This window comes from Odontesthes bonariensis, chromosome 17 (assembly GCF_027942865.1).
Source record: "Odontesthes bonariensis isolate fOdoBon6 chromosome 17, fOdoBon6.hap1, whole genome shotgun sequence".
Taxonomy (NCBI): domain Eukaryota; kingdom Metazoa; phylum Chordata; class Actinopteri; order Atheriniformes; family Atherinopsidae; genus Odontesthes; species Odontesthes bonariensis.
In genome coordinates this window covers 3,033,691-3,045,047 of record NC_134522.1, presented here as the reverse complement: position 1 = coordinate 3,045,047, position 11,357 = coordinate 3,033,691, and the positions used below count along the sequence as shown (strand labels likewise).

The window sequence follows — 11,357 nt, the reverse complement described above, 5'->3', positions numbered from 1 at the left end:
ATCTACCGGATCTCGCTCGCTGCCATCCCGGGTCACTTCGAGTCTTCCCCGCCGCTCGTCCCGCGTCCTCATCTGGCGCGTCGGCGTCCACAGTTGATCCCCTTGCTCTCATGTCCCGCGCCGCTTCCCCCGCGTTGTCATAGCTCTTCAACTGTCAGTCTGGAAACGGATCCCATTTTCTTTCAATATTTATGTTTTGGCTTTTTTACGATTTCCGTGGGGTAGTCGTGGTCAAATTGGATTTTCTTGTTGCCCACCTGTATCCCCTTCTTCTGCCAGACTTTCTGTAGGACCATCTCCTTCGTTTCAAACTTTAGGAAATCTACCACCACTGTTCTCGGAGCGCCGGCCGCGTCAGGTCCGTCTTCTGCTCCTGAAGCTCTTTGTGACTTTCTGTAAGCTTCAGCTCAATGTCTTGTCTCAAGGAAGCGATTTCTTGTTTCATTTCACCTTTGAGCTCCTCTTTGATTGTTGTCAGCTCGTTGTGGAGTTCTTGCTTGAAGTCCCGTATATCACCGCGGATAGCAGCGAGTCCAGCTTTCAGTGTGTCGGCGTGGTCCATTTTCTCTGTCAGGTTCACTTTCGTCGGTGACTTCTCTTGTGATTTGTTCTGGCGTTTTCAGTGGGGTTTCGTTGTTCCTACGGCCTCGTCTGCCACTCATCTCAAAGTTTAAAGTAGTTATATGTCGAGTTTACTTGCGTTGAGTGGTTTAATTCTACCGACTTGGGCGAGCTAAAAAACTATGCTGCCAACCCGTCCGCCATCTTACCGGAAGTCCCTACGTGCGTGGACTTTACCTTAGAATAGACGCACTCATTAGTATTCGCCCTTGATTTACACCGTAGCTCTATGCCCAAAAATAATAAATCACCGGCAGCATCCAAAAACATTCAGATGGGCTATCCATCCCACAAAGCTTACTGTAGCCTATAGGCCTGTTCTATGATAAATAATGTCTTATCAAAAACATTTCTGGATAAGTGGGGGAGAGCCGGGACGAATGAAACACGTGCGCCAATGCGCGAGATCCAAATTTCTGTTAAGCTTTTTTTCTGCCATTCTGAAGACTATATTTCCTCTAATTCACTTATTCTGTTATTATTACTTGAGGCTACTTACTTGAGCCCTGTTTCAGATTCATAGTGGATCCTCCTGTTTTACTTTGACCCAGCATTAAGGCGTGGGTGACGATTGAAACAAGCGTTTCATTCGTCCCGACAGCGTCCTCCTACTGACACTTAAATCCTTTTGGTCAGTAAACCTGACAACGTTAACATTTCATACTTTCGGATTTATTAAAGTAACGATTCATCTGCTGTTTGGTCATAACATCCTACTGCATAAAACAACTAAAACAACTTTTGATCACAAAAAAACTACGACGGGTAAGATTTTACTTATCAGTAGCCCCTTTCACACTGCCGAATAACCCGCGTTTAATTCGCGAATTTAGCGTGTCCGCTGTTGTGTTCACACTGCCGACCCGGGCTGCCGCGTCAACTCGACTCGCCTTTCGACCCGCGTCGGACCCTAGTCTTTTTGCCGAGCCGAGTTTGATGTGAACACAATCGACGCGGGTCGGACGTGGGCGTGACGTGAGGAGTTTAAAAGACAGAATGGACAGCTGATTCAGAAAAACAGCGACAGGTGAGGACACGTTTTACTCTGTTTTAGCCTACATCAAGTTCGAGACATTTTTTAATATGGCCAAATGGGGAGACAAGGAGGTCCGCGAGCTCCTCAGCCTCCGAGCAGAGGACGTTATTTACCGCCACATTTCGGGGACGGTGAAGGATGGACCTCTGCTGGAAGGGCTGGCGAGAAAGATGGGAGAGCGCGGTTTCCCACGCACCGTAAAGTAACATCTCCATGAACTGCATTGCAAAAACGAGTTCTCAAGGTGTCCCGCCATCGTTTGTTTGAAAAATTTGATGCAGACAGGTGTATTTAACCCTACCTCCGACGCATGGCTTGTGCCTACGTCATTGTACACGCCCAGCATTTTATGTGTTTCGTGTGACGCTCTGCCACTAGGCAACGCCCCCTGAACTCGGCTTCAGGCGACACGGGTCACCCTGACACGCCAAGCGTTCACATTGCTCGACGCGGGTCGAAGGTGCAATTTGGACCCGCTAAGGTAGCGGGTCGCAGTGTGAAAGGGGCTACTGTCAAAAACAGGCTCGTGAGGCTAACGCTGGAACGAGGTGACGTCACGGCACGAGCTTTCCCGGGGTTGGCCAGTCTTCACAGCTTCCTGCATTGAGCCTAGCGGGCAGCGAAGTGAACGCACAACCGGAAGTAGTCTTTGTTTTCCCCTGACAAAGGCTACGCTTTTGTGAAATTTTATAAAAATATACAGAGAACGAAAAAACCCGTTATTAACCGGTTTTGTGGATTTCAGAATAACGTTTGTGTTCCGGAACAGTTGAAGACCATTTTGTTTTCGTTTCCGTTCCTTGAACCGGTTCGGAGCCCTGGTGCTGTGTTGGCCCCTTTAATATGCTGTCAAAGTTAATTAGCCGATACCGAACTCAGGGTAGCGAGAGGCCAGACTTAATAAACTTTCCCCATTCATCCCATTCCAACCTAGCTACGTCTCTCTCTTAACCCGTATTTTATTATAAAGACTGCAAATTATCTCTATTCTGTCCTCTTTATCAACTGTTGGCATATAATTGTGAAAGACTGTTTAAATAAAAGTTTTGTAAATGATCAGAGCGTCACAGAAATTCTTAAGTGTCGGATATCCCTTCAGACAGAATTCGACTTCAGTGAGACTTTTCCCTCATAACTTTTAACAGTTTCTCCTCCCAGGACTGTAACGGAATTAAGGTTATGGATATGGCAGGTGGTGCCCCTTTCTTTTATTAATATCCAGCATATTAATCCATTTTCACGTGTAAAATCGCTACAGATCGTCTGCATAACTGTGATAACTGATGTTAAAGTTCTGCCACATCTGACCCAAAGGGAGCATATACAAGTTAAACAGAAGAGGTCCAAGAATTGACCCCTGGGGGACTCCACAAGTCATGGCCACTCGCTCAGATTCATAGCTGCCAACTGTAACAAAATAACTCCGGCCTTCTAAGTAGGACCTGAACCAGTTAAGGACCGCTCCAGAAAGTCCAGCCCAGTTTTCCAGCCTGTGCAACAGGATTCTGTGATCTACAGTATCAAACGCAGCGCTGAGGTCCAACAGAACCAGGACTGAAACATTACCAGAATCAGTGTTCAACCTGATGTGGTTTAACACTTTGACCAGAGCTGTTTCAGTGCTGTGATGACGTCTGAAGCCTGATTGAAAGTTATCAAGACTTCCACTTTCATTCAGAAAGTCGTTGAGCTGGTTAAATACAACTTTCTCAATAATCTTGGATATAAAAGAGAGATTAGAGACGGGTCTGTAGCTGTTCATCATAGAGTTCTCTTCTTTAGGAGTGGCTTAATGGCAGCTGTCTTTAGTGACTTGGGAAAAATGCCTGATGCCAGTGAGCTGTTAACTATTCGTAGGAGATCACTTTCTACTGAGGTAAAAACAGTTTTTAAAAGTCGGATGGTATTATGTCCAGAGTGCAAGTTGTTGATTTCAGATGCCGAACTGTTTCCTCCAGGATTTTAAAATCAACAATATTAAATTGTGAGATAACGTCAGAATATGTACATTCCTTCTCAGAAGCTGTTTAGTTAAGTATTGTAAACTCAAAGGTCATCAAGAAATGTTCAGATAAGAGAGAGTTATGAGGGAACACTGTTAACTGTTCACTCTCACCGCCATAAGTCAGCACAAGATCAAGGGTGTGATTAAGGCAGTGAGTCGGTCTGTGAACACTCTGAGGAAATCCAACAGAGTCTCATATAGAATTAAAGTTCATATTCAGGCTGTCATTTCCAACATCTACATGAATATTAGAGTCACCCACTACAATGACTTTATCTGTACTCAGCACCAACTGGGATAAAAACTCTGAGAACTCAGACAGGAACTCAGAATAAGGGCCAGGCGGACGATACACAACAACAAACACAAGAGGTTTCTGTGGTTTCCACTTTGGGGAAAACTGAGAAGCAGATATTCAAAAGAGCTCAAAATAATCTTTGGTCTTGGACTGATTAGTAGTCCCAGATAGAATTGAATGGACTGAACTGTGATAACCTCCCTGTTCCTCCTGCTCTCACCCACAGCGGCTCTGCTCGGCCCACATGTTTCCTTGTTCCCTCCCCTTCAGATCTGCAGCTCATTATGGGCGTAACCAACAGGAAGTGAACCGACCGGCTCTGTTCTCTGCACCGACACGTCATTTATAGCTCAGAGCTCAGAGCAGTTTCAGCTTTGAGGAAGTGAAACTCACTCAGTCGCTGCTGCTAAACGGTGAAATGGCGCAGAAAGGAGTTCAGCTGGAAGGAGAAATGCTCCAGTGTTCGATCTGTTTGGATCTGCTGAAGGATCCGGTGACTATTCCCTGTGGACACAGCTACTGCTTTCACTGTGTTAAAGGCTTCTGGGATGGAGAGGATCAGAAGGGAATCGACAGCTGCCCTCAGTGCAGGCAGACATTCACAGCGAGGCCTGTCCTGGGGAAAAACACCATGTTAGCAGCTTTAGTGGAGCAGCTGAAGAAGACTGGACTCCGTGCTGCTCCTGCTGATCACTGCTATGCTGGAGCTGAAGATGTGGCCTGTGATGTCTGCTCTGGGAGGAAGCTGAAAGCCACCAAGTCCTGTTTATCCTGCCCGGCCTCTTACTGTGAGGAACACCTTCAGCCTCATTATGATTCAGCTCCACTCAGGAAACACAAGCTGGTGGAGCCCTCCAAGAAGCTCCAGGAGAACATCTGCTCTGATCACGATGAGGTGATGAAGATTTTCTGCCGCACGGATCAGAAGTGCATCTGTTATCTCTGCTTAATGGATGAACATAAAGGCCACGACACAGTGTCAGCTGCAGCAGAAAGGACTGAGAGGCAGAGAGAGCTGGAGGGGAGTCGGCAGCAGATCCAGCAGAGAATCCAGGACGCAGAGAAAGATGTGAAGCTGCTTCAGCAGGAGCTGGAGGCCATCCATCGCTCTGCTGATAAAACAGAGGAGCACAGCCAGGAGATCTTCAGCCAGCTGATCCGTCTCCTCCAGAAAAGAAGCTCCGATGTGAAGCAGCAGATCAGATCCCAGCAGGAAGCCGAAGGGAGGCGAGTCAAAGAGCTTCAGGAGAAGCTGGAGCAGGAGATCACTGAGCTGAAGAGGAAAGATGCTGAGCTGCAGCAGCTCTCACACACAGAGGATCACAGCCAGTTTCTGCACAGCTGCCCCTCAGTGGCAGCACTCAGGGGGGCTACACACTCATCCAGCATCCAGATCCGTCCTCTGAGGCACTTTGAGGATGTGACAGCAGCTGTGTCAGAGCTCAGAGATAAACTACAGGACATCCTGAGAGAGGAATGGGCCAACATCTCACTGAGAGTCGCTGAAGGGGATGTTTTACTGTCACAGCCAGAACCAGAACCAGAACCAGAACCAGAACCAGAACCAGAACCAGAACCAGAACCAGGACCAGAACCAGGACCAGAACCAGAACCAGAACCAGAACCAGAACCAGAACCAGAACCAGGACCAGAACCAGAACCAGAACCAGGACCAGAACCAGAGAGCAGAGCTGGATTCTTAAGATATTCATGTGAAATCACACTGGATCAAAACACAGCAAACAAATATCTGATACTGTCAGAGGGGAACAGAAAAGTGACATTAATGGAACAGCCTCAGTCTTATTCTGATCATCCAGACAGATTCAGTTACTGGTTTCAGGTCCTGAGCAGAGAGAGTCTGACTGGACGTTGTTACTGGGAGGTGGAGATGGGAGGAGGAGAAGTTTATGTAGCAGTCGCATACAAGAACATCAGCAGAGCAGGAAGTGGGAATGAATGTGTATTTGGTTCTAATGACAAATCTTGGGCGTTAAGATGTTACCAAAACAGTTATTCATTTTGGCACAACGACATAGAAACCTCCATCTCAGGTCCTCGGGCCTCCAGAGTGGGAGTGTACCTGGATCACAGAGCAGGTATTCTGTCCTTCTACAGCGTCTCTGGAACCATGACTCTCCTCCACAGAGTCCAGACCACATTCACTCAGCCGCTTTGGGCTGGAGTTTGGTTTCCTTGGACTGTTCCAGGAACAAGTTGCAAATTTCTCACCTTAAAAAGGAAGCAGCTGAAGGTGCAGTGAGTTTTAATCTGTGAGTTTTCATTTTGACTCATTCTGTGACTCATTTAGTCCCATCGTGGTGTCATTTCTAAGCTGTTCAGAGACTTTCAGGGAATCAGTGATTTGTTGATGTTGTTCTGTTGACGACTTTCTTTTGTTGGATATCTCGATATTCTTTGACTAAAACCGACGGCCCTGATATTTCTTTATGTTCTGATTTTTACAGCCAAGACTTTCAGCTCAGTTTCATGTTGGAAGACTTTCTGTTGAGTCCAGACGCTCAGCTGACAACAAATGTCTGGATTCAAGGTGACGACGTGATTTAGATTCATCTCCCGAAGGTGATAATAAATAATAAATAAAAACTCATTAATAAATAAATAAATAATAAATAAAATCAAACAGAAAGGCAACTCCAGCTGCAGTGAGCACTTCTTTCATAGCTTTTGCCTTGAGCTCATTATTGTTTTATCTCTAAAACGCAGAGAGATCGGCCGTCATTCAAACTGTGATTCAGCAGTAGTTTATCTTTTGATTTGTAGTTCTGTTGATGGTTCAGTTTCTTTCAACCGTCTTTACCAAAACTGTTTAATCACAGAAAAAAAGCAGTTTTTTTGTCTCTGGTTGCCTTTCTCAGCAGTGATTGTGTTCGTGTCGTCACACAGTGAAGAAAATCTATAACATGATGTAAATACAGGAAAAAGGGATTTTACCTTCTTATCTTGGAAATGTTTTGCTGAGTTGTGCTTAAAAAAAGCAGATTTTTGTCTCATTCTGGACTTTAGATGATTGAATGTGTTGTGTTGCTTCAGATATGAAGTTACTTCTGAATGATGCCTTCACTGTTTTTCTCTCTGGCTTCACAATGAGGCTCATTGATTGTAAAGTTTGAACTCAGATGTGATTAAAACTTCTTGTGTCTGATATCTGAGGTGTGGTCTCTCAGTCTGAAAGAAGCAACTCGCTCCGTCTCATTTTCTTATTTTTTTACCCCTTGTCCTGCCCAGCATTATGGCAGCAGAATTGTAATCTGAATACCGTTAATGCCAAACACATTTGCTATGCCAAGGGAAGCTTTATGAATGTAAAGCTCCCCTTGATGCCCATTAACTCCTTATTTTTATTTATTTAGTTTTGTTACAATACTTAACATGATGTGATGGTGTGATGGTGCCGAACCGGACCGGGGGACAGAGAGAGAGGGAGAGCGAAGAAGGGAAAAAAAGGAAGAGAAACATGAAGAGACAAACATAGAAAACAATGAAAAATCAGACAACCAGCTGCTACACCTGTAAAAACAAAACGGAAGACGATTCACGGCTTTTGTGGGGAATCCAGCCTTAGAGGCACCAGGAGCACCTGGAAGCAGCAGTGTTGCCATAGTTACTTTGAAACAGTAATCTGACTACTGACTACTTCTTTAAAAAGTAACTTAGTTAAGTTACTGGCTACTTGCTGTTAAAAGTAACTAAGTTAGATTACTTTTAGTTACTCTCAGCAGAGGCTGATGCCCCGCCCCTATAACATGAAAATGACTACCAGTTCTGCCAATACTCACTTTATTGACATTTATTTTAACCGGAACATCAAAAATGACTCTGACATTTGCAAACTTTTTCTTGAAATAGGCTTAAATGTTTTTTAAATTAAAAAAAAGGACAGTCTTTCTTGGTTTTACTTAAAATATAAAAAAACCTCTTACGTAAAAAAGTAATACATAATACCCCCCCCCAAAGAAAACACCCAAATAAAATTCACTTCATTTAACATAAATACTTATAACAATAAAATAACATACTCGGACTCTAACGGCACTCAGGCCTGTGTAAATGAATGAACATGTAGGCCTATACTGAACATCCCATTGAACCTGTAGTTGTCTAACATTAGAGCAGCAAGAAGTGGTTTAATGAAACAAAAACAGTGTAAAAAAATCAAAATACTCTTTCTTCACTTCATTTAGCTGAAATACTTATTACAAATTAAATGTTTTTTTTTTACTTCATTAAATCTAACTTAAATACTTCTTATAAAAAATAAAGTAGCGTTTCTTGACTCAATTTAACATAAACACTTCTTTAAAAAAAACAAAATACAATAGACATTCTTGACTCCATGCATTTAACTCTGATTGCATCTATCCATATGAATTACGGTAACACTTAAGTTATATTGAACATCTTAATGAACCTGTAGTTGTCCCGCATTAGAGCAGCAAGGAGTGGTTTTACAAAACAAATCAGAACAAAACCCGTATCTGTATTCATGACTTGGCTTTTAGTTGCATTTATGCGAGAAACTGTGGAGTTTAAGATAAGAATAAATAAATATAACCCTCTAGACCCCAACAGAATTTTACAACAATGCTCCAGATCCCTGGGAATTCCCAAAGAAATGGGCAATTTGAGAAACATTTCAAAGAATGTGTTCAGTTAGCAAAGCAGGGCATATGATAGGCCTACAGAGGTTAGACACTTTGAGTTGCGCCATCAGTCATTCACTCGCAGCGATGCAGACAAACGGACGGACATATCACGTAACCTGCTGATAATTATGGGCCCAAGCCAGTATGACAGTCAAGTTTTTGAGCGAAAAATGTCCCGTTTATCTTGCTGTATCCACCCGTTGACCAATAAAAGTTTAAACAAACCTGATTGATCGTCAGACCCGTCGCTTTGCAGAAATGTTTGTATGCTAGTCGCCTACAACTGCAGCTGTTACTGGATTACCCAAAGCTACACCTGACGAAGTATACATATAGATAAACACCCGTACACTCATTCAGATATCGTATATAGGTGCTAGAAGATGTAATACAGTACAAAGACGTTAACAAGTCATCTTTGAGTCATCAATTGCGAGCAGGTAAGATAAACAGCTAGCTAGCCCTCTCCATAGCACTGCCTGAAACGTAGGCTATGTGTTATAAAGTTAGCACGAATAGCTAAACCTAGCAACTATCGTCTGTGACGGGCACTGATGAAAACTGTGGTTTAGATTGGTGTATTTATTTAAAATGATTAGGGAAAGTGAGTAAAATGTAACAAATGATATCGCTGGTGTTTCACATGTTAGTGGGACAGATCACTTTTACTGGGCAGGTAGATGTAAAACAACCAGTGACTTCAGGCCAATGATACTGATATAACTCATAAGAATACTAACGCACGATGTTTTAGATAAGTAACTTCAATCTGACTACTAGTTTTGAAATAGTAGTTGCGTTAGACTACTCGTTACTAATAAAAAGTATTCCGACCACAGTAACGCGTTACCGGCATCATGAAAATGAGTTATTCCACTCGGTTTGCACTTTTTTATTTATTTTTATTTATTTTTTCTTTAATCTGAAATAAAGGCCTTGACTTTATTTGATTGGGACCACTTTTACTTATGGTAAAAGAAATAGTTCATTTCCTGCATTGGAAATTAACCGTAGATATTGTTGTAGATATCAGCGTCAAGCCAGATTTTAATGTTGATTTTAATGTTGATTGTTGTTGATATTGATGTTGCTCATGTTGGGGGTGGTGGGGGGGTAGTATGTGTGCAGTGTGGTTGTCGGTGTGATGTTGTGTGTGAGTTTATGCATGAATTGATTTGATTATTGATTTTATCATGTAAAGCACTTTGTGCAGCTTTTTTAGTATGAAAGGTGCTACATAAATAAAGTTTGATTTGATTTGATGATTTGAAACCATATGAAAATTCGGACAAAGGGGAAGGCTATACGACACAAGCTGGACTTCGGTTCGGATCTTCTACTTGGACAAAATTTAATAACTGGACCTCAGTAACTTTTAATTGAATACCCCTGCTGTAGAGGGTAATCCCTCGCTGAACAGCTGTTAATAAAAGGCCTATGTCAGCAGCCGGTGAAGTATTTCTTCATGTTTTCCCTTTAAATGACAGAAAATCCTGACATGCACCATCAGATTTTGGTTTAATTTCAGCCACTTCTTCTCACATTTCATCCTTTTTTCTTTTATGTAGTTGTTTCTTTTTATTTCCCATCATGTGACTTTCAACCCAGTTATCTCGGGGCCTTAATCCGATCCGATCCAATTCTTAGTCAGATTAAGGTGTCTACATGCACTTAACACATTGACTCCCAAGTCACGTAAAACTACGTTTTTACTGCCCATGCGTTGGCTCCCAAACCGTAAAAATACGTTTATTTTTTTTTGGATTCTGAATCTATACATTGTAATGCACATTCTGTGTGATTTTTGTAATTATGTGATGAACAGAACTGACATAGATGGCAGTCAAAAACTGGTGTCATCATCTGGACATTTTGATCATTACGCCAATGGCTTTGCGTCAACTCAAGAACAATTTTGATAACGCTGCATTGATTGTTGTGCATTTCCACATTTTGTCCAATCGCACGTGTCGGTTTCCAGAGGGTGGCGGTAAAGTAACATAAACAAACAACAAGAAGGAGAAGAAGACACGCGACAAGTCTAAGGAGGCGGTCTTATGAACAGGTTAGCTTAGCTTAGCTTAGCTTTGCAACGTGCTGCGATCACGCTTCGAGGGAAAGGGAAGCCGATATCTCAGTTTGTTGTTGATTTTGGTGGATACCCGTCTTGGTTTAGCTAAGGATAGCTCGCTAATGGCGGCACCTAGAGACACGCAGTTTTGACCCACAAAGAGTTTAAAGTCTCAGCTTTCAAACGAGCCACAACATGTTTCAGTGGCCCCGTCACATAATATGCTGTGACTGTACAAAAAACGTCAAAAAATGGTTTAGAACGCTGGGAGTCTACGACATAATTCTGTAAAAACCGCTGGTAGTCAATGTGTTAATAACTCAGTCTGATTGTAATTTAGCCAATAATCCGATCCTTTCAGTGCCATGTGACCCAACTGAGTGGCTGCTGCTTCGTCTGGTCCTCACAGCCAAAATGAAGACTTTGTAAAGAACTTCATTTTTACTGATGGAGCACGTTTCCAGCTTGTTGAAAACGTCAAACTTCTTGTGATGCTTTGAGTCTTTTCTATAATTTTCTGTTTCCATCCAGTGATTTCGTGTGTAAATGAGTGACTGTGGGTGAACGACATATTTTTCTCAGCCTGACCATCTGTTCACTTCACCACGAGTAGCTGAGGCAGAAAACTTCCAATCCAAAGTGGACAGCTGGATGAGTCT

The 11,357-nt window shown here is 42.9% G+C and overlaps 1 protein-coding gene across 1 annotated transcript; it reads left to right on the top strand.

Moving 5' to 3' along the window:
- The first annotated feature begins 4,378 nt into the window (after positions 1-4,378).
- Positions 4,379-6,306, top strand: LOC142365977 (tripartite motif-containing protein 16-like). The gene has a single exon (XM_075447737.1). It carries the CDS (start codon positions 4,379-4,381, stop codon positions 6,221-6,223), a length of 1,845 nt encoding a protein of 614 aa, XP_075303852.1. The 3' UTR covers positions 6,224-6,306.
- The last annotated feature ends 5,051 nt before the right edge of the window (positions 6,307-11,357 follow it).

Coding starts and splice junctions, on each gene's coding strand:
- LOC142365977 (XM_075447737.1), top strand. CDS start 4,379: ATGGCGCAGAAAGGAGTTCAGCTGGAAGGAGAAATGCTCCAGTGTTCG.